At 49.0% G+C, this 24058-nt stretch overlaps 1 protein-coding gene across 3 annotated transcripts in view; it reads left to right on the forward strand.

Moving 5' to 3' along the window:
- Positions 1 to 257: 257 nt before the first annotated feature.
- Positions 258 to 24058, forward strand: part of futsch — a 45359-nt gene continuing 21558 nt past the window's right edge. Inside the window, exons 1-3 of one of the 3 annotated variants that reach the window (XM_043210048.2) lie at positions 258 to 849; positions 4412 to 5739; positions 21365 to 21463. In XM_043210048.2, coding sequence (XP_043065983.2) covers positions 5259 to 5739; positions 21365 to 21463 — 580 coding nt within the window. In that variant the 5' untranslated portion in view covers positions 258 to 849; positions 4412 to 5258. Of the gene's footprint in view, positions 850 to 2435; positions 2623 to 4411; positions 5740 to 21364; positions 21464 to 24058 lie in introns of those variants that run through there. The other 2 variants (XM_070282558.1, XM_070282564.1) reach the window with 2 other exon arrangements.

Here is a 24058-nt window from a genome sequence, read left to right on the forward strand (position 1 = left end):
TGTTAGTGTGTTTGCAATGGAAGTGGGCTAGGGGAGCGGCTGGGCGGGGGCGGGGCTCCGTTAACGGTTACGGTAACGGCGGCAGCCGTAACGGTAACCGGTAACGGGAATGCCAGCCAGCCGCACTCGCTGCTGCTGCTCGGAATCCGGAATCAGAGTAAAAATCCAGAGCCAGGCGCCAGCAAACAGACCACAGTCCGCACAGGAGAGTTTTAGCCAAAAAAAAAAAAAAATAGCGAATAAAGCAAAAGGAGAAAAGGCTAAAAGGCGAAAAAATATTGTAGCCAGGGAAGGGAGAAGGCCTAAATGCCAGCGGCGGCAATCAATCAATTAGGCCCCAGTTGCCACCTCGAACTCCAACTCCAGCCCAGGCTGAAACAACAACAAACGAAAGTGCACAGACACCAGTGAGCGAGACAGAGATAGAGCGACAGACAGAGAGAGAGAGAGCGAGAGAGAAAGAGAAAGAGAGTTAGATATAGAGTGTCACAGCAGTTAAAAATCAATATCCGTCTAAAGTTTATTTCGGTTTCGGACAACTCTGAAACTTTAAGTTGCCAACAAAATACCAAAAAAAAAAAAAACACAAAATACCAACAAAAACCAAAAACCAATAAATATTTAATCGATTTAATTATAGAATTTGCTTATTGCCAGTCGCGTCCGCTTTGTGCTATAAATTTACCAAAAAATATATAAATTAACAGTGTTTTTAAAATTAAGCCGAATCAAGTGTCCATTTTGTGCTAAAAGCTAAAACGACAGAACCTAATCTTAGACAGAACAGTTGCTCCATCCAATCGAATGACAGGTGTCGAGTGAGACGCCACTACACTGCAAGAAACCAAGGTGAGTCTAGGGCCGGGAGCGCAATGAATGGGCGCAGCACAGTGTGTCATAGGTCAGGGCAGAGGTAATTTGCCACATTTTGTTTGTGTTTCATGATCATGAGAGACAAGAAGGCAGCAGCCGTCGCAGCATCTGGTGGGTGGGGGTGGGGGCATGAGTGGGCAGCAGCTGCAGCTGCAGCAGAAACTTTGCATGTTGCATCTGATTTTGCAGCAGGGCCCCCCCAGCAGAGCCACGGTTGGCTGCCTCGCGCTCAGCTGAGCGTTACACAAGCGCCCACAAGGTGGCCAGCACACAGTCAGCTGTTTTGGGCTGCTTCGGAGGCGCTCGGCTGCCGGCAAGCCGAATGGGCCGCGAACGGTAAAATCGATACTATCCCCCGAACGAACAGCTGCAGACTGAAGCTCTGCCGGCGCGCAATCAGATGGTCGGACGGGGGGCCGCCCCTGAGCTTCCAGTGGCTAAGAGTCCGCAGTCCCCGGCCCAATCCCCTGCCCCCCTCCCAGCCACTCTCGCTCTTTCCAGCAAGACCAGAATGGATCGCACAAATTTGAAGCATGATTGGGTTTTATTTATGGTCTTCTTACAAAAAAGACCCGTCTTTAAAGACTAGTCTTCTTCGCAGAGAAGAGAGAGTTTTCCTTCGGAAAGGCTTCGGTCCTTAACGGTTCAGTCTCCCTTCCAGCGATCCTCCCTACTCACTGGAAATTGCGTAATTTCATTAGCGCCTAGCCGCCTTCCAGGCTTCCCGTTAGTCGAGCCATTCAATCAAGCCCAAGTCCCGTTAGTAGCTCTTCTTCGTTCACTTTGTGCAGTTGATTAGCCGCAGGAACAAAAGGAACCGGGAGCCGGGTCCAACAGATGACCACGTGGACAGGGAGAAGCTGGAGCAAGAACAGAACCAACAAGAGGTGGAAGCTAAAAACCAGGGGATCCTCCGGAGGGGGAGAGTCACACACACACACACACACACACACACAAATCTCACAGTAAATAACGGAATAGCCCACAGAGTTTGAGGGGGTGTGGAGTCCTGAGGGGGGGAGACTTGGGGCTGGCAGCTTTGCCGGTTTCTGTGCCGGTGCCTGTGCCGGTAGGCAGAGGAGCCTATAACCGTTAACTGGAAGCGGCGAATCAGCGAGACCGAGTCCGATACCGAGTCCGAATATTTGCCGAACCAGTGCTCGGCCCCTAAACGAATCCCCAAGCCGGCCCCGAGGTAGGGAGTCGAACTGGTGGATACCCTACCCTAAGCAGTACAAGCCAGCTCTGATGTATGCTATGGAAAACGAAAAGCACCCACCCCGAAGAATAAAGGGGAACCAGAGAAAGGCAAGGCGGCAGGACGACGAGCCCACAGCTGAGTGCGGAGAGAGAGAAAGGGAGGAGGAAAGAAGGAAAGGAGGAAAGGAGGAGAGAGAGTTGCGCTGCGCCCAGCTGGAAGTTCCAACAACAACGGCGGCAACTGGAGTTGCCGACAGCCGACTGGCGTCGCTGCTTCTGCTGCCGCCACTGCCTCTGCTGCTTGGCTGGCTTCGCTTCGTGGTGCTCGATGGCTCTGCTAGCGAATCAGTCGTCGTCGAGCTTTCAAACCGTTTGCAGTGAGCGCAGCGCACCGCCAGGGATTTCAGTCTCCAGTCTCCAACTCCAGCGAAGAAGCACAGCAGCTAAACAAGAGGAAAAGAGATAGAGCCAGAGCAGGAGAAAGAGGCAAAGCAAAAGCAAAAGCAAAAAGCAAGGCGAAGAGAGAAAGCCAAAGTAAATTGGCAGGCGGTGGGCAAGAAACAGTTTTTTTTTTTCTATCGCTTAATTCCTTCAACATTTTTTTTTTTTTGCCGTTATTTTATTGTGCAAATTAATTGTGTGAAACCGTCATTTTTCGAGTGTCGGTCGGTCCTTGCCACCTACTTTTTTTTTTTCTGTGGCTTCTTATGGTGATATCATATAACGGTACCCCCGAAGGCAGTGAGAGTCTCCACCACGTGCTGCTCGCCCATAGTGTGCGTATGCCTGTGTGTGTGTGTGTGTGTGTGCGTGAGTGTGTGTGTGACCTATTGATTCCGCTACTTGGCTAACTTCCTTTTTCCACTTTTGGAGTTGCACTTGCATCGATTATTCCCCCACCCGGCTTAGTCCAGCGAAGAGCAGCGATCAAAGAGCGCTCCTCCGTCCCGACACATCCCGAAATAGCCACAATTTCCGCACTGGGCTCCCCCCCCCAGACAAGAACTCCCACCTTACCCCATCCGAGTTCCCTTTTTTTTTTCCGAAAAGCCGCATCTGTCCATATGCGAAAGCCGGCTAGGTGGATAGTCGAAGACTTTAATACCCTGGGTCTTGGGAGGTGGTTTTCGGAGGTGGGATTAACATTGGGGGAACCTAGTCATGGTATCCACTCTCAGAGCTCTCAAAAATCGAATAGGCAATGGCCGGTGAATCATCAGCCCCCGGTTACGACTCCCGGCTTCTTGGAGCAACTCCGGCGCAGTGGAGTGCAACATTTATATGTATATTTCTCTTCTCCTTATTTCTTTTTTGTTTTTTTTTTTTTTTTTTTGGCAGGGGCACGCGACAAACTGCAGTTTGTGTGTGGCATGAGGGGAGGGGACAGGGGGTGAGAACTTGAAGGATTACGGCAGCAGGCGACCGACGGGCGGAAACATCCAAAGGAGTTTTCGTGCTGGTTGCTTTTTATAGTTTTCGCCTGCAGTCCCGGCCCGACCCGGCCCGGCCAAACAGGGGGGTAGAGCGCACACACAAGGAGCAGGGTGGAAGCAGGGCACTGGCAGTGGCAGTGGCAGGGGCAGGGGCAGGCATTGGGCGCTGATGACGTCGCCTTCCATGTCGCCGTGGTTGCCATCGCCATCGTTGCCATGGTTGCGTGGAGCGAGTGCTGAAAAAAAGGACTGACTAGCCGGCGATGACGACATCTTTGCAATGGGGCGTGTGTGCATGTGATCCTTGTCTCCCTGCTGGTGGGTTTTTGGAATCTTAATCTGTTATTCAATACGGCTCTATTCCTGTTCGGAGAATCACTTAGTTCCAAGATGCATCCAGAATGGTATTCCTGGGAAAAGTGCTCCTAATAGCCCCTTATCGATCTCGTACTTTGTAGCCATTCTAGGAGAGTAGTCGGAAAAGTGGCTGGGAAAAGTCATTAGCGAAATGAAATTATAGTTTCCTTGCACTTTGTTTCTGCTCCCGGGCCACAGGGCCGTGTTTGCAAGGCGGCCAAAGTTCAATGGATTTTATGTGCGGCTCCACGTCGTCACCACTGGCACCTCCTCCCCCATGCCCCATGCACCTCCTTCTCTTCCTTTTGTCTGTCGGACGTCTTTTTATAGCCGCTCCTCCGGCCATCCGGATGACGGCTGTCTGGCAGCTCCGCTGGGAAAGCGGGAAACAATGGGTGGCGACGGGGGACGTTGGGTGGCGAGGGAGTCCAGAGTCCATATATCCATATTCCGGGTGATGGGGGAGTCAATAACTTGAAAGGATTAAGCGTCCTGCCTGGTGGACTTAAGTCGTGTCTAACCCTCCGATTTCTGTTATTCCATTCTAGATCTGATGATTGATGATTGATGATACACAAGTGACCAAGTCGCCCAGCAAACGCAGGAAAGCCAATAAAAAAGAACACTGAGAGACGAGTCCGAGTCGTATCGAATTTTTCATCTAAAAAAAAAGCCAAAGTTAATAAAAAAAACCAAAGTTATCGATAAAACAAAACCAAAACAAAAAAAAAGCGAAAAAAAGTCAAGTAATTGCTACAAGCTAGTCCAAATCTTCACTATATACATATATACGTATATATACATTATATATTTAACTAATAATACTTAACGAGAACACGCCAATTGCCGCAAAAACTTACTCTCCAAGCCGAAAAACCAAAGAGATTTCAATTCAACTTAAAGATACAAAGATACAAAGATACAAGATACAAAGATACAAAATACCAAACACAGCTTCAAAGTGTGCACAATAAAAGACAGCAAACAAAAACCAAAGAAAGACACCAAAAACCAATTAAAATTATTATTAAAAAAAAAATACAAAATCGAATACCCATTTGAGAAGGCACAGTTGCCAATAAAAAACCCAAGGTCACGGCCAGCAAACAAAACAACAAGTACAACAAACACAACAAACACAAACAAAAAACAAAGACAGAACCCCTAAAGACAAACAAAGTAACTCTCCAGGCCAGGAAGTCACCTCTGGTTCGGCCGCCTTTCCCCCCGTTCAGTGCCCTATTCCGAAGAGTCGCGAGTGAAACCCCCAAAAATACCCAATACCCGGTGAAAGCCTGCAGAGCATACCCACTTTTTTTTCGAGTGTAAGAAACGAATTTTTTTTTTTTCCGCCTGTGTGAACGCAAAGCTAACGCCACGCAAATTCCAACTGTGATGGGAGATCAGCCAAAAGCAACGACTACAGGAGCAGACGCAGGCACAGGAGCATCGGGATCCGGAGCTGGATCTGGATCTGGATCTGGAGCCGTAATGGCCGCCACCCACGAGAGCCTGCCCGCCGTCGGCAACGGCAGTGGCAATGGTGGTCCTGGTAACGGAACAGCCGGCAACGGCAATCGGGAACCGAACCCGAACCAGGACCAGGAACCCGGCCAGGTGGAGCAGGACGGCGGCGGGGATGCCGGCGATGATGCCGCCACCGATGCCGGGGCCAGTTCGTTGCCCCCGTCGGAGATTGGCGGCCGGGCGCCCCTCGATACCGGCTGCTCGGATGCCGACGGTGGTGCTGCCTCCAGCCTGGCCGGCGGCATTGTGGGTCCGCCCAGCCCCCTGACCGGCTGCTACCTGCTCATCGTCATGGGCGAGCCGCACTCCGAGGAGCACAAGGACAACATCTTGCAGCACCTGCTCAAGGGTAAGTGGATAACCATGTTACTATTTTTAGTCTTTAAGGGAAGGAATGCCTATGGTATATGGTTTGTAAAGAGTGGGAGTGGTCAGGTGGATAAACTGGAATCATTGGACCTGTGAGGAACATGCTCATGGCATGCTTGGAGTGAAATTGTGATATTTTGGGGCCTCGTATCATTCGAGTAGAAAGTTGGCCTATGCAAATGGGGGTTTGATGGCTCCAATGGTCGTGTTGGGATTGGAATTGGGATTGGGCTTCCAAGTGGAAGCTGGGGAGGACACGCCTCAGCGAGGCCCGTCGCGTGACCTGTTTCGGACAACGTCCAGCTCTCCCGGACCACGTCCAATCCATTCCAATCAAGAGCAGCAGATTCGGTTCGTTTTCACACTTTGCTGGCTGCCGTCGCCTCGTCTGCTTTTGCTTCTAATTAGCCAGAAGAGGGGAGATGGCCAACAGGGGAGGATGAGGAGGAGGTGGAGAGAGGAGGCATCACCAGGCCATTGCCTGATGTTTTCTGATGTTCATATTTCACTTTTCTTCTCCAGCTTGGCAGTTCTCTGTCTGACACAGTTTCTTCGGTTCTTGATGGCCAGCCAGTGGCGGCATCCAACGAGGGGGGTCGTCCAAGAACTTCTCCTTGAGAGGGCTCTTCAGAGGGCACTTATTTCCATTCATCCAGAGGACTGAGTACTGCCAGCAATTAGTCAATTGCACTTAGTTTTAATTTTAATTTTAATTTATTAATTACAAAACCAAGTAGATAACAGTGATGATGTTACCTGGGGGCTGGAGGCCATTGCCCCAATCTCAAAGTTCAAACTGGAAACGCCATCGAAAGGCTAAAAGCTTGTACGGGTGATTGTGCCACTCAATTAGTAGGCAGCTCCCCGGTTAATCGAATTTCCATTGGCGTGCACTCAGAGCTATGGAGGTCCTGCAGCAGGTCCTGATCGAGGGTCCTGGGGCTCTGTCCGCAAACTCGATTGCCAATGTCGTCGCTACCTGTAATTCGATTTAAGCAAATTGCGCATGAAAGTATGCATGGAGGACATCTCCTGCCCATCTCTGGCCGTTTTCCGTTTTAATTAAAATTGGAAAACACACCCGCACATGCCTTTGCAAACACACCCCTCACCCTAGTGCCACCCACCGCCCAGATACACCTATAAATTCAGGTCCTGAGAGGCGGCGAATTGTTTACATTTAATTGTATTAATTATTTTCATGTTGATTGCATTGCAGCCCCGGAACAAAACAGTGCTGGTAATGAAAAGGCCAATTGGGTCAAAGGGCGAGCTGCAGGTCTGCTGCAGGTCTGCTGCTGGTGTCCGGTGGCAGAAGACCTCGTCCCTGTGCCGGTCCAGATTATTAACAAATATTTGATTTATGCAGGCGGGACTGGACCGGAAAGGGGAAATAGCCGTCCGACCCTCTGGGAATACAAAACAATGATGGGTTTCCCCCCAAAAAAATGGAAAAGTTGCAACGGAAGAGACAGGTGTGGATTATCTGGAGGCTTAGGTGCAAAACCAAAACAAAACTCGCACGTTTCCAAATGTTTGTCCAGCGGACTCCCCCACTGTTCCACAAAAAGCAAACAAGCTCGTTGCAACGCTCACTGTCCTGCCCCGGGGGTCCCATTCAAAGGGCAACATTCAACAGAGGAGCTCAGATGGCCCCGGGGGGCGGGGGACGCAAATCGAATGAACGATATCCATTTCCTCACCTGCAAATCGGATGAGAATTGGCTGAGATATAGACATCGGAAGGGGGCCTATGTGGAAATTCAAGAATTCGCAGTGGTACCCCTAGGAAAATTGGAAAAAAATCTAAAAAATATTTTGTACTCAGATTTTGATGCAGATTGGTGGGAAATCGATCCAGAAATCGTTTAAGATACTCCGCTTGAGAATCAGATAAGAATTGGCTGAGATATAGACATCGGAAAGGGGCCTATGTGGAAATTCAAGAATTCGCAGTGGTACCCCTAGGAAAATTGGAAAAAAATCTAAAAAATATTTTGTACTCAGATTTTGATGCAGATTAATGGGAAATCGATCCAGAAATCGTTTGAGGTACTCCGCTTGGGAATCGGATGAGAATTGGCTGAGATATAGACATCGGAAGGGGGCCTATGTGGAAATTCAAGAATTCGCAGTGGTGCCCCTAGGAAAATTGGAAAAATATCTAAAAAATATTTTGTGTTCAGGTTTTGATGCAGATTGGTGGGAAATCGATCCAGAAATCGTTTGAGGTACTCCGCTTGGGAATCGGATGAGAATTGGCTGAGATATAGACATCGGAAGGGGGCCTATGAGGAAATTCAAGAATTCGCAGGGGTACCCCTGGGAAAATTGGAAAAAAAATCTAAAAAATATTTTAATCTCAGATTTTGATGCACATTGGTGGGAAATCGATCCAGAAATCGTTTAAGATACTCCGCTTGAGAATCGGATGAGAATTGGCTGAGATATAGACATTGGAAGGGGGCCTATGTGGAAATTCAAGAATTCGCAGTGGTACCCCTAGGAAAATTGGAAAAAAATCTAAAAAATATTTTCTACTTAGAATGCAGATTAGTGGGAAATCCATCCAGAAATCGTACTCCGCTTGGGAATCGGATGAGAATTGGCTGAGATATAGACATCGGAAGGGGGCCTATGAGGAAATTCAAGAATTCGCAGGGGTACCCCTGGGAAAATTGGAAAAAAAATCTAAAAAATATTTTAATCTCAGATTTTGATGCAGATTGGTGGGAAATCGATCCAGAAATCGTTTAAGATACTCCGCTTGAGAATCGGATGAGAATTGGCTGAGATATAGACATCGGAAGGGGGCCTATGTGGAAATTCAAGAATTCGCAGTGGTACCCCTAGGAAAATTGGAAAAAAATCTAAAAAATATTTTGTACTCAGATTTTGATGCAGATTGGTGGGAAATCGATCCAGAAATCGTTTAAGATACTCCGCTTGAGAATCGGATAAGAATTGGCTGAGATATAGACATCGGAAAGGGGCCTATGTGGAAATTCAAGAATTCGCAGTGGTACCCCTAGGAAAATTGGAAAAAAATCTAAAAAATATTTTGTACTCAGATTTTGATGCAGATTAATGGGAAATCGATCCAGAAATCGTTTGAGGTACTCCGCTTGGGAATCGGATGAGAATTGGCTGAGATATAGACATCGGAAGGGGGCCTATGTGGAAATTCAAGAATTCGCAGTGGTACCCCTAGGAAAATTGGAAAAAAATCTAAAAAATATTTTGTACTCAGATTTTGATGCAGATTAATGGGAAATCGATCCAGAAATCGTTTGAGGTACTCCGCTTGGGAATCGGATGAGAATTGGCTGAGATATAGACATCGGAAGGGGGCCTATGTGGAAATTCAAGAATTCGCAGGGGTACCCCTGGGAAAATTGGAAAAAAAATCTAAAAAATATTTTAATCTCAGATTTTGATGCAGATTGGTGGGAAATCGATCCAGAAATCGTTTAAGATACTCCGCTTGAGAATCGGATGAGAATTGGCTGAGATATAGACATCGGAAGGGGGCCTATGTGGAAATTCAAGAATTCGCAGTGGTACCCCTAGGAAAATTGGAAAAAAATCTAAAAATATTTTGTACTCAGATTTTGATGCAGATTGGTGGGAAATCGATCCAGAAATCGTTTAAGATACTCCGCTTGAGAATCGGATAAGAATTGGCTGAGATATAGACATCGGAAAGGGGCCTATGTGGAAATTCAAGAATTCGCAGTGGTACCCCTAGGAAAATTGGAAAAAAATCTAAAAAATATTTTGTACTCAGATTTTGATGCAGATTAATGGGAAATCGATCCAGAAATCGTTTGAGGTACTCCGCTTGGGAATCGGATGAGAATTGGCTGAGATATAGACATCGGAAGGGGGCCTATGTGGAAATTCAAGAATTCGCAGGGGTACCCCTAGGAAAATTGGAAAAAAATCTAAAAAATATTTTGTACTCAGATTTTGATGCAGATTAATGGGAAATCGATCCAGAAATCGTTTGAGGTACTCCGCTTAGGAATCGGATGAGAATTGGCTGAGATATAGACATCGGAAGGGGGCCTATGTGGAAATTCAAGAATTCGCAGTGGTGCCCCTAGGAAAATTGGAAAAATATCTAAAAAATATTTTGTGTTCAGATTTTGATGCAGATTGGTGGGAAATCGATCCAGAAATCGTTTGAGGTACTCCGCTTGGGAATCGGATGAGAATTGGCTGAGATATAGACATCGGAAGGGGGCCTATGTGGAAATTCAAGAATTCGCAGGGGAAAATTGGGTACCCCTGGGAAAATTGGAAAAAAAATCTAAAAAATATTTTAATCTCAGATTTTGATGCAGATTGGTGGGAAATCGATCCAGAAATCGTTTAAGATACTCCGCTTGAGAATCGGATGAGAATTGGCTGAGATATAGACATCGGAAGGGGGCCTATGTGGAAATTCAAGAATTCGCAGTGGTACCCCTAGGAAAATTGGAAAAAAATCTAAAAAATATTTTGTACTCAGATTTTGATGCAGATTAATGGGAAATCGATCCAGAAATCGTTTGAGGTACTCCGCTTAGGAATCGGATGAGAATTGGCTGAGATATAGACATCGGAAGGGGGCCTATGTGGAAATTCAAGAATTCGCAGTGGTGCCCCTAGGAAAATTGGAAAAATATCTAAAAAATATTTTGTGTTCAGGTTTTGATGCAGATTGGTGGGAAATCGATCCAGAAATCGTTTGAGGTACTCCGCTTGGGAATCGGATGAGAATTGGCTGAGATATAGACATCGGAAGGGGGCCTATGTGGAAATTCAAGAATTCGCAGTGGTGCCCCTAGGAAAATTGGAAAAATATCTAAAAAATATTTTGTGTTCAGGTTTTGATGCAGATTGGTGGGAAATCGATCCAGAAATCGTTTGAGGTACTCCGCTTGGGAATCGGATGAGAATTGGCTGAGATATAGACATCGGAAGGGGGCCTATGTGGAAATTCAAGAATTCGCAGTGGTACCCCTAGGAAAATTGGTAAAATATCTAAAAAATATTTTGTGTTCAGGTTTTGATGCAGATTGGTGGGAAATCGATTCAGAAATCGTTTGAGGTACTCCGCTTGGGAATCGGTTGAGAATTGGCTGAGATATAGACATCGGAAGGGGGCCTATGGGGAAATTCAAGAATTCGCATGGGTACCCATAGGAAAATGGGGAAAAGAAACGATTTGGAACTCCATTGTGAGGTTTTGATGGAAGTTTATGGAGAATCGAACTACACATCTTTTAGGATATTCCTTTGAAGGATCGGGAGGAAATCGGGAAAGTTATAGCAACGCCAGTCCATTAAAAATCGGAAAGAGTATTCAAAGGTAGGGTGGCTTGTTTTAAATTCCTGAATCGGGCTTCGTTATGAAAATTACGTGGCCTCATTGCAGCGACGCTGTTTATTCTGCTGGCCATTTTGGATCGTTTTTTTTTTAATTAACTTAAAAATAAATCAATAAAAAGAGAGCAGCGCCAAGGTCGGGGCGTGTGAGGGGGAGAGCGGCGTAACATTGTGGGGCAAGGGGGGCAAAGGGCGTCGCTAGGCCCGAAAATCGATCAAATAAGCGGCAGACAACGCAGAGACAAGAAGGCGGGAAGGCAGGAAGACTGGAAGGTATGATGATGAGCGTCGGGTTGGGATTTTGGTATTTTTAGTTCACGCACAGCGAGATTCAGGACATTCCCGAAGGGTAGGGCGGCAAGTCCTGGGGGCTGGGGGCTGGGTGCTGATTGCGTGACAATGTGCGAGGGATATGACAGCTGGACGCAGGAGACAGCAGTCAGGAGACAGGTCACAGGACACTGGCACTGGGGTCAGAGAATGACAGGATGGCTAAAGAGGAACCGACTACGTGACATGAAAGCCCTCACTTTTCCCCGCCGGATAGCTGGAATGGCAACAAAGTCGCGCTGACAATGCACTGACAGCAGTTTCAGTTTCAGCTGCATTGGATTCGCCGGTGGGATGGCACCACCACCTCCACCACCCTCTTAAACTGCTGACCGAGCCAGTGAGCCACTAAACCACTCGATTCGACAGCCGCCGGAAACAGATTTTCCAGCTGGGCGATGATTTTGAGGACGTGCATTGCATCATTCCATAGACAATAATTGAATTCAGGAATCTGGCTTAAAGATCTTCCAAGAACGGGGCTTGGGGGATTCGTTCCAGACCCAGACCCAGACCCAGACCCAGAGACCTATGCGGCGTATACGCAATAATCGATTTGGCATAGAAGCCAGCCCAGCAGGGAGGTGCCACCACACACTTGCATCATCAATCAGCCCACCCAGACACTGCCAGGGCACACAGAGGGGCATTAAAAATGCTTTTATTGCAAATTAATTGCTTTGAAGTGCATTGACGGAGGCCATTCCTCACGGGCACAGATCATGCGACGCACCCGTGACCCGTAGCCACATACCGACCACACCCCACCTAGTCCCCACCCCTGGTTGTGTTTTTTTTCTATTTTTTTTTTTTTTTGGCCCGGCTCACATTACGTTTCACTTTAATTAGTTTTCGCCAGGTGGTTCCAGGCAGCGTGTCATTAAATTTGCAATTTCATTTGCCATTATTCTAATGAGTGTATCCGTGTCCAGCCGATCCGTGTCCAAGTGCCCTGACCCCGTCCAGTGACATGCTAGTAGAGTTGGACTTGGAAAGGATTTGGCCGGGACGTGGGCTAATTAGTTGCTAACTGCTTGCTGATGGCCAGAGCCCCGGCCGCAGGCCACTTGACCGCAAATTGAAATGTTCTATTCGAAATTCATGAGCTGGAAACTGTCACCCGCTCTCTCTCGTGGCCAGCTGATCCCCAAAACACTTTTTCGGACCAAAAGTTTTCTGGCAAACAAGCGACCAGAAGGAAGCAAGTGAGGCCCATTTCCGAGCGGCAATTTCATGAATTTCCCCAACCCCCAACCGCCCAGGCAATGCCGTAAAGAAAGTAGTGTTTCTTGAGCAAGTTTCCTTACGATGATGGTGGGAATATATGGATGCTGGACAGGATCTAATGCAGTGCCTCTTACACGTCCGAGTGCTTCAGGTATTGGAAAAACGGGGGGAGGCCCAGCCCGAGACCCAGCCCGAAGGCCGTAAAGTTGCTTATCTCGTTACATTTAAAGTGAAATACAATTCGACTAATGCAATTGGAGTCCTGGAGGATGAAAGGTAAAGGCTTCGCCGCTCACGTAACTAAGGCCTCAATTTTAACCAACGCCCCAGCACCAGCACCAGCACCAGCACCAGCTCCAGCTCCAGCTCCAGGTCGAGCTCGAGTCATAGCCATAGATGTTCGCCAAAGCTGCAAAATGGTTTTACGACCCGGCAGGCTGTTGTGGCAAGTCCATGGGCCATAGTCTGGAGCCGAGTCAGCCGCAAAAGTGCCGACACTGGCATATCGTCGGGACTCAAAGACGCCTGCCACCATCCTTCGTTGGTGGGGGTGGGGAGGGAGGTTGTTCCACGTTAAAATCATGAAAATTAATTGGCAATTGGCCGCCTTTGCCTTCGTCTTTCTGCCTTCCTCCCTTCAGCAGAAGAAGCAGAAACCTGCTGAGCTTGGCACAAATTAATGTGCCGCCATTTTGAATATTGCACCGTGCCCTCTGACCTTTTCCTTCTCCGCAGAGGTTCGGCACTGTTCTGGCATGCAAATATTTAACCGCCGAACTCCGGCAGAAACTCAACTCTAACAGGAAAGTCCAACAGAAGTCGGTCAAACGGAAGCAGAACGTGATTTCAGGCAACTTCGTTCTACTATTTGGATATACCGAGTGCCCTGTACCAGTCCTGGTACCAGTCCTAGTCCCCAGACCCACTTCCACTTCCACCTCGAGCCGCAGACTTTTGCTAATTTCATTCCGGGAATGGAAACCGAGCACTTTCTGTTTTCTGTTTGAGTTTCTGATTGATTTGCACTGGTCTGGTTGGCCTGGTCTGGTCTGGTTTGGTCTTCTCTCCAGGCGGGCACATGGAGTCCTCATAATCCAATTTAGTCCATGATTGCCCTTCCTTGTTTGCACTTATCTCTGGGTCTGGTTCTGGCTCTATCTTGTGGCAGCAACAAATTAAGAATTCCAGCTCAAGAAAGTCAAACCCCAGCAATTGAAGTGAGAACCGCCCACCGATGGCTGGGCGTCCTTGTGCCCTCCCCCCCCTACCGCCACCCTGACACGAAGACGTAATTAATTGCCAGCTGACATTGTTCTCATAAATCCCCATCTGGGGCGGCAAACTTTCTCCCGGAGGAGCCACAAGAGCCACCTGACTGGCAAAGAAATAGGAACTGCCTTGAAATCGATTCTGGAATTCAATCAGAGGCCATAAATTCGCTTTGCATAATAACAAGTATCTGGCGGATACATTACACGGCACAGATACAGCTACAGCCACCGCATAAAATTGCAATTTTGATTCCTCGCCTCGACTCTCCCTTTTTTTTTTTTATTTGAACACATATTTCGTAATTTTATGGCAGCTGCTGGCCGTGCGGCCCGAAACCCCCAAGGTTGGGGCATTTGCGAAATTAAAAAGCTTCTTGCATCATTCTGGGCACTCATTCTGGGTCCTTTCGGTCCTCATCGCAGGCTCCCAGGATGCTGCCCGGCATTTGCTATTTGCTATTATCAAGTGATTTGTTGGTCGCTTGCCAAGTGCAGCTGCTGACACTCGCACATGGCATTACGGATATGCAAGCGCCTTTCAGGGCCATCCCAGGACACTGGTCCATCTCTTTAATGTGGACACTATGCTCAGGCCCCTCCCCTTGGGAGAGGGAATTAATTGAAATATGCCCGAAATATGCTCTTCTTTGGAGTGGAGCAAGTCCTGCCACTAAATCAGGCTTTAAAAGTTTCAATTTATAAGGGCTTGGACCTACTATATTCCTTGTCCCCGGATGTCTTCCATTAATATTCCAGGACATCAGAATTATTTGTGATTTATTTCCGGGCCACCAGCTCCCCAGCTAACCAGCTCCCCAGCTCCTGCTGCTAATTCAGGAGGTCTCATTGATCGGATGGGGCATTAATGGAGCGTGCCAGAGACGAGATTGGGTGGAAAGTGCATTTTCATTTTCACTTAACAGCAATTAAAGTTTTTTGCGGCCAAAGTTGGGCTGGATGGCAGGATGCTAGGATGCTAGGATCCTGGGGTGTCCTGGCAGAACGTATGAAATTTTCAATTTCCTGTCTCTTGCCGATGAATGATGAAACGTGGCGGGGCAGCGCCTCTGCAGTCTCAAGTCCTCCCTAGAAGGGGCTTTTCCTCCGACTCGTGTCCTCTCTTTCACCCTCTCTTCCATCCCTGTCTCTCCGGGTGTATGTGTGTGTGTGTGTGTGGATCCAATTTGTCGCATTGCCTGGGAAAATTGCGAAAAATCGTTGACAAATTGCATTCGAGGCGCCTTCTGGCTTGCTTCGTTTTTCTCAGCCCCGGGCTGACTTTTTACCTTTCGTGCCCGCATTAGCGTTTGCACCGCTACCCCCCGCCCGACCCCTTTTTTGGGCCAAGACCCCACCACCACCCCCACTCAATACAAATTCATTTCAATTCAATCTGGCATCGCCTCAGCCTCAAAAGACATTTCGAATGCTTTTTATTGCCCTTCGTGGAAAGCGCTTTTCCCATTGTCCGCCCCCCGTCTCCGCCCCGCCTGACAATGTGGCATATTCATGGTACTGTGTGGGCGTGGCAGATAAGACCTCAAAGCACAGTAGTTGAAGGGGGGCGCCACCTGGCCCGTTGTGCTGGGCGAGAGATATTGCTCCTTTTGCCAGGCTCAATCGACTCCCCGCCACCTCCCCTGGCTGTAGTCAGGCATGAAATTGGAAATCCATAATGGCCGAGCCAAAAGGGCATAGGGGCCTGCATTTGTGGCATGCCACACACCTGAGAGGCCCAACTGCAGTCATTGTGTGCCACCGGAAGTGTCGGACAGAGCTAGACCCTTGGCCCAAGGAGCTCTCTAGATCTCCAGATGTGTTAATAGAGGCTCTGCCACACAAATATTTGATTGCAGATCCCCGGAACTAGGCCGGAAGTGTCGGCTCTGTCCATAATAATTAATCAACTCCTTGTGTTCAGATTGTCCTCGTCAGGCCGTAAAAAGCAGTCATAATTAATGGCGTTACTGGCATTGCTGGAATTACTGGCATTATCGGCATTATCGGCATTAATGCATTAAGCGATTGGGGAATTTTGACTCGCAATCCGCGGGAATCAATGCGGAAGTGCTTCCGCTTCCGATTCTCTCCGCAATTAACTTGCTGATCGGATTAAGGGATAAGTGCGCAGATGCATGTGAGGGGCGGGTCTCTCCAAAGGGGCAAACAATGGAGGACAGCAGGGCAGGAGTAGGAGCAGGTGCAGGAGTAGGAGTAGGTGCAGGAGTAGGAGCAGGTCCTGTGGCAGGTAATTACCCACAACAGTAGTAACTGTGGCAGCCACTTCCAGAGCCAATTACAAAGCTGCGAATGTTAGGAGCACCTCCTGAGGAGCACCTCCTCCCCCTCGGGATGCATCTCTGTCCTCCGGCAGATCCCTATTTTTAGTCCATCTTCTCTGTAAACTTGAAATTCGGGCTGTCATACGCAAGAACTTGCACTCTTCATGGCTTTCACGGCCCGCCGCCAAAATGCAAATTTATTTATAGTTTCTGCGGAAAACGCTCCACTGGCAGTGCACTGGCACCATGCGGCATGCCCCACACCGGTCCCCACTCCCAGCCCACACTCACTCGTTGTGACAGCCAGCAGGAACAGGTCAAATATTTCCCTCGTATTTATTTTTGATGTTTTCTGGCTTTGTGTCTGTTTTGCCACGCCCGACTCCTGCCTGCCTGCCCGGCTGCCTGGCTGCCACAGGCCCCTGCCACGCTGTTTCGCTGTGGCAGTAAAATCGAAGAAATATAAACAAACTGGGGCGGGGTTTGGACTGGCGCAGGAGGGGCCGGAGGAGGAGTGACTGCAGGAGGAGTGACATGTGGCAGGAGATATAGAACGATATGAAGTGCAGGGATTCATTCCACCATTTCACCATTTCACCATTCCGCCTTCCTGTGTGCCAAGTGTTCTGATTTATGCCCCGTCGCAGGAGTACACTGAGCGAAAAGGGGGGCAGCTAACTGGTTGAAAATGCCCTGGCTTCTGGCCAAAATAATATCCAAAATAGAGATCCATGGAAGGGGAAGCATCGCTCACTGCAATGGGATTTTCTATCAGCACGAAGGACACCCGCACGGTGTCAGGGGGGAGGAGGCAGAGAATCCTGACCCTGGGGCCCGGCGGGCGGAAGGTGCGACTCGGACTGGAAACTCCGACTCGTTCTCGGGGAGATAATAGAATTTTCGGATTCATTTTCGGGTGAATGGTGGCAGGTTACAACCCAACAAAAAAAAAGCCATGCCACACACCAGCCACACACCTCCCTCCCCCCCCAGCCACACAGCCACACAGTTGTTGCAACCGCACGTGGCAGGGAAACATTTATGAGCAATTTATGCAGGACTATAAAATGTGAAAAGGAGCTCCTTTCGCAGCGCAGATTCCTGTGCGAATCGATAAAGTGACATAAATTATGCGAGAGTCCTTTGGTCCTTTGTCCCGCTCCCCCCCCCTTAGGTCCCTCTATTCATAGCCAAATTACACAGTGGCTGCAATATTTATACCCACACATATCCTTGATATCCTTCGGTAAAGTTGTTAGTTTCCCGCACTCCCTGCGGCGGGGGAGCGTGTCTACGAGTCTGCGAATTTGTATTTCATATTTCATGTATCTATGTATGTCCTGGCAGTCCTGTCCGCTGTCCTCTGTCCGCTTGCCAAAAATTTGTGTCCTGCGGACAGAGACACAGAAACCAATTCGCTGGCCTGTGTTTCTGGCCAAACTATAAACATTGATTAGCCATCAGGGGGACCAGGCAGCACTTCAAAATAAATGGCGCATACGTCATGTAGGCCGGACAGGATGAGGGGCTGGGAGCCGTAGGCCAGTGAGTAAGGACATGACTCAATCGGGAGAGACACGCATTAGACGCATGACGCATGTCCTGCCCCGGGGCTGACGCAATTCTTCACTTAAACGGCCCCAAAATTAAAGCCCCGATTGATTAATTGATTAGCCAGGAGCCAGGACCTGGCCACACGGTCGGTATGAATTGATTGAAGGTCCTGGCCTCGAAGGACACTGCCGCTGTCTGGCAGGCTCTCCAATTAATTACAATTCATATCAGAAATTATGTATCGCCTGTGCTCGCCATAACAGCAATGTCAACACAGTGTCCTGTCCTGTGTCCTTGTGTGTCTTGGCTCATCAGCCAGAGATCCTATCCGGGCAGAGAGCATTGTTTTCGTTGGCCCCATCCCAGGTTATCCTTTCGGCCAATTCCTTGTAGTCCCAACAAAGGACTCTGATCGGTGGGGTCTTAATGGCTGCTCCTTACTGGAGCTCCTAGCCGGTATGTCCTTCAGCCTGTGCAGCATCCTCTTCGCCATTCATCGCCGCCTCTTGAGCTTCCCCCGCCCCCTCACTCCCCGCCATCCACTTGACTCAATACGCAATTAATAAGAGCAAGTGTTTAATTTCTTTTTAATGTGTTTATTTATGCATTTTCAAACATTTAGTCCTCCTTTCCCTCCCTCCTCCCCCCTCCTCAGTTGCCAGCAGTTGCGCTTTCTCTTCCGGGGGATGCTCGAGAAGAAGTGCATTCATTTGGCTATGCAAACTTTTTCAACGCGCTTTTCTGGCTTCAAGGGCTTCCCAGCCAACCCGAGAACGAGAACGAGCCAACAACGACAAGTGGCTTTTTAGCTACATCCAAATCAACACGCCCACCATGCCCACCCCCCAGCCTCTGCCTCTGCCTCAGTGGGCGGAGTGGGCGCGGAATTATGCAACTATTTTGTGCAAACAAGTGCGGTGGAGGGGCGGACATGCAGGCAGTGCTTGTGCCACTGCCACTACTGCCTATCAGTAATCATCCATGGCGAGCGGAAACAGAATCACGGCTTCCAGCCCAGGTAGGGGTGCTATCAGTGGGAGAGAGCGGGTAAAGGGGAGGCGCGGCGGAAACAGGAAGCAGGAAACAGGTGTCTGTCTGACACGTCGGCTGCATTCGATTACCTTGCCTGTCGGCGTCGGATCAGGTGGAGCGGCGGGTGGCGGGAGAAGCCATGTAAAAAAGGAGAATCACATCGGTTACATGATAGCCCGAGGCACTGGCAGGATGCCGCAGGACGAGGCACGAGGCACGAGTGAGCACTGTATCCTTATACGAACAAAGGCCGCAAATTAACCCCGAAATGGTGGAGACTTGGCTTCATAAATTTTAAAGAAAGAGTTCCATTCCAGATCTTATCGAACTCTGGGAACAGGTTTGTTGTCCTTTAAGGATGCAGGCTCTCCTATTGGAGGACCAGGCTTGTGGGAAGACATGTTTATGGCCAACCAAGAATTCCGACTTTGGTCTAATAGACGCCATCCGCAACTAGCTGTCGTTTTTGGTCGAGGAGCAGGGTGGAGGAGAGACTGGAGGCCCTCAAAGAACTGGAGGAGCAGGCGACCTGGCATGGGGGCAGTGGAGCTCAAATTAAATATAAATAAATAAGCGGAGCACGAAAAAGCGCCGACTCTGGGCCTGGCACTGGCACTGGCCAAATTGAAGTCTCACTCACAGATATCAACGCATAAATATTAAATGAGTGAGGGGGGGGGAGAGGGGTATCCGAGTCGCAGGGACTTGGATTCGGTTTCTGTAGCCACCTTTCACCTTTCACCTCCCCTTAGCCGACAATCCATCCATCCGTGCAACGACGTCTGAGTGGCTTCATTCGTTTTGCCAGAGAGCTGAGCTGAGCTGCCTGGAAGAAGAAGGCGGGAGGGAGAGGTCCTTCCACACACACACACACACACACACTTATGTGTGGTGTATATCCTTATGGTTGGATATATATATATATATATATATATATACAGACTCTGGCGTCGCATATCCTGGGCTCTTCCTCATTATTTTTGTGCAATCGCTGGAGGCGCTTTTGACTGCCGACCCCTCCTCCTCTCGTCTCCTGTCCTTATTGTTGCCTCCGCTATATTCTTCTCCTGTGTGCGCCTCCTTTTTGTTTGGCCACACAATGTCCTGGTCCTGATCCTGGCCGAGTCTCGCCGGTGTGTGAGGGCTAAAAAAAAAAAAGTGTTAAGATTTTACATTTTTATGCCCCGAGTTTGGTGCTTTTTTTTCGGGCTGGCAGCCATTTGTGCAAATTGCCGCAGTGAGCGGTGAAAGGAGAAAGTAGAAAGTAGAAAGTAGAAAGTAGAAAGAAGAAAGCAGAAAGAGGGGCAGCGGAGGGGTAATATTGTTCTTCCAAGCCCACGGTTTCCGAGGCCCAAACAAAGCCACGCATCCGTAAAGAACTGATGATGATAACCTTCTGCCATTGAACGATATTGCATCGTTTCCCGGCTCCTCCCATGGTGGGAGGATGGGAGGATGGGAGGAGCCCCCCCCCCCTTCATTTGCATTCAACGGTGACGGCATAAAAATGAAAATTAAGCACTCATTAAGGCGTCGTTTGAATAAGTTATTAAAGGCAAAAAACAGGACGACAGGACGAGCATCCTGGAGGCCGGGTTCATTAAATTTCGCAACTCAGACAACTCCAGGGGCTTAGAGATAATTTACAATCTGTCAGATACCAGAGAGCTCCTCGGCTCGGGCACCTGGCTTCTTGAGCTCCTTGGGCTCCTTTCAACCTGTCACGTAGGGCTTAAAGCCGGGCCCCTTTAAAGTGGCTCGAAAGTAATTCGATTAATTCACCTGCACACACTTTTTGGGGCCAGGAGCACCACTCCTGTCCAAGCCGCCAGCCACCAGCTCCTGCTAAACTCTCACGCCACGTTGCATTCCCATAAAGGACTAACAGGCGGGCACTGCGAGAAATGGGCTTCAAGTTCTGGTAGAGTTTATACTAAAATATATTCTATATATTTTTTTCTGTGTAGCCACGCCCTCTGGCAAACAGCTCGCACTTGCGGCTGTGGGTTTTACATTGCAGGAGAGCTCCTTTCCGTATTTTTCATTGGCAAATACCTACGTTTGTGGTCATTTGGAAGTTGGTTTGGGTTTGGGTCTGGGTCTGGGAATAGGAATAGGTACCCAGGTAGCTAGGTGGACTGGCTCTGGTGGACTGCTGACTTAATTTGTTGACTAAATGACATAATACACCAGCTAGAGGAGCGGGCCAAAACAAATATCAAAAGGCGGCCGGCCAGCGTCGGGGTGCGTCCACCATGGCGTATGCGTAATGCGACCTCGATGCCCTCACAGTTGGCTGACCATTTATGGCAGCTGAAATAGATCCCCCTTAGCCCCGCCGTTGTGCATAATTATATAGCCATGATATGGCCAGGACAGGATGATGAATAGTTCCCATGGCCATCACAGATGCCATTTAAAATTTCCTGGGCTCTGGGCTGGGCTCTGGCTCTCTAGAAGATCCCCGAAGATACTCTGATACTCTGAATAAATCATCAATTCTCGCATCTAATTAATCTTGTACCTTATTTTGCAGGTTTCCTCTCCTGGGACGTCTCCGATTGCCACGTCGACTTGGAGGAGGAGCTCAACACAATAACACAGCATGCGCCCGAGGGCGAGGAGGCTCGTCATGGTAAGTCTGGGTCAAATCAGTAACTGGGCCAAAGAGCAAGGGTCATCCAACATCCGGCGATGATCGAACCGAACCGAGGGGCAGAACAACAAAGGAGCCGTGTGGCAAATTACAAAAGTTATCCTAACGAATTATTATGACAATTGTCTCCGTCGAAAGGATTCAGGAGCTGTAACTGGGGATGGGAACGGGGGGGCTGGGACTTGGATGAACAACAATTGAGTGCACAAAGCCGAAAGCCCAACGCTGGCAGGCATTGTCGTCCTGTTGTGTTGTTCTGGCTTTTGTGAGGATAAAGCCAGAGCCAGTGCTGGAGTGCATCGGGCGGGAAAAGCTGCAGCTATTGGGGCTACACGGGAGCATCATCATCATCATAATCGGCAGCACCAACAATGAGCTGTTGTCTTTGCGGATTAGGCTTAAACGCTTCAGCAGTCGGAGGAGGATGAGCTCCTGTTCACTTCGGTGACTGCGCTTTGGGGCGGTGATTAGGCTCTGGCGGAGATTGGATTGCAGGATTGCAGGATTTCGGATTGTAAGTGAATTTTGAAGCTCGCTCTGAGATGTAGAACCATTAAACGGCACTGACTGTTCGCGTTTGATGCCGGGATGGATGTCCTTGGAGGACACGCTAAGTGCAACACCTGCGCTCAATGCATTCGGGCCGCCATTCAGCCATTGTCCGGATCTGTTGGGCAAAGGAAAAGTTCCATTTTCCATTTGCATTCGCAATCGCAAACAGCCTCCTCCACCAACTCGAAACTACTCAAACAAAATTCTCAAGTAGCGCCGGCTCTGCGGTCCGCAGCCCAATAATGATGCCCGGCCGGGTTGGTGGATCCTGCTAGGGTGGCGGTGGTGGCAGGAAGTGGTGGCTTTCGAAGGACACTTGAGGCGCAATCGAGAATTCACAGAATGCACTCGCTTCGCCGGTCGCTTTGTGCTCGCGTGCGATCTCCTTGGCGCACTTGGGGGGAAAAAACTAAAGACGCCAGTGTCCACCTCTCCCAAGTCGTCCTTTTGGGCGTCCATCCTGGATGGAGATGGAGATGGATGGACTTGTCGAATATAAGGAGCAAGCTGCTGAAAAGTTGCTGCAATTACAAACATTCGTTAACAAGCGCATAATTCATGTTTTATGGCTCGCGTCCTGCCCAGCTGTCCTGGCAAAGTTTCTAAGGACTGGCAGGCAGTCCTGACACCGAGCCAGTCCTTGTCCTTGTCCTTGTCCAGCTTCAAATTGAGTTTGATGCAGTTTGCTTTAGTTTCTGCGACAGGATCTCAGGTGTGGCTGCTCTCCAAACAAGAAGCGGAAAAAGGATACCGTCTTCCAAGGTGCCTTTCGGGAATTCTAGCTTGCATTTTATTTGTGGAATGCCCAAGGACCCTTTTCCGCAATAATCGAAGGGATTTGGACACATGCTTAACGGGCCTTAGCCGAAGGGGCGTGGCAGGGGCGCAGGATAACCTCAAAAGCCATACAAATTCTTGAGATAAAACGCATGCAAAATTGATAGAAAGATAGAGAGGAGCTCGCCGCCCACGCGTGTCTGATATATGCGAAATATGGCGATGTCTATACGGATGGATGGATGGATGGGTAGGGTGAGCGAGTGGGTGGTTGGGTGAGTGGGTGGGTGGCTACAAGGCCGTATTGACAATGCCTCCGACTGCGTGGGTGTGTGCGAGCCACACTCATGCATAATTCAGGCAAAGGCAGAGACAGCTAGAGAGGCGGAGAGAGAGAGAGCCAGCAATAGAGAGGACGAAAGAGACGGCAGGACTCTGGAGACAAAAGATAGGCAAATAGCAAATAGCGAAGGCAGACAGGGCGGACAGGCGGACTGACACTCCTGGACATGATTTGCATACGAGGAGGAGCCCAAGGAGGCATCTGGTCCACTAGCGATAAGCAAATAAACTATGGCAGGATGTCAGGATGGGCGCTGGGTCCTTGCCAGCACGATGAAAAGATGCAGATGCCCCACCACCCAGCCCACAGCCCACAGCCCACAGCCGCACAAAAGTTTTAGGATGTTTGTATCGCGCAGATACCAGATACCAGATACGAGATACCTATCTGGCAGATAACATGTTGACAGGGCATCAATTAATATCAGCTGACGTCTGTCATTCTCGCCGCGCCGCATCCTTTTAATTACGAGCCGGCAGGACGAAGGCTACGAGGACGATGGAGCGAGAACACACCGCTTGACGTTCGTTGCATGTCATTGGCTTTGTTGAACAGAATCCGGCAGTGGGTCCACGCCGTGTTCGTAACCGGAGAAGATTCCTGTGTATTATGTAGTCTGATTAATGATGCGATGCTGCCCGCTGCCGGCTATTGATAAACGCCACCACCCACCCACCTCATCCTCATCCTCATCCACGTCGGCCTCCTCGTGAAATAAAACCGCTAATTAAACTATCATCATCATCATAATTCCGGGGGATTAGTGCATCACCGAGCTATATATGCAAGGCAGCACATACATAATTCATCGAAATTGATGGTGACCCCGGCCGGCCACAGAGTCCTGTTTACAGGACTGAAAACCTGGTTAATTGGGTAATCATCAGTGATGAAGGGATTGT

Source organism: Drosophila bipectinata, chromosome XL (assembly GCF_030179905.1).
Source record: "Drosophila bipectinata strain 14024-0381.07 chromosome XL, DbipHiC1v2, whole genome shotgun sequence".
NCBI classification, from domain to species: domain Eukaryota; kingdom Metazoa; phylum Arthropoda; class Insecta; order Diptera; family Drosophilidae; genus Drosophila; species Drosophila bipectinata.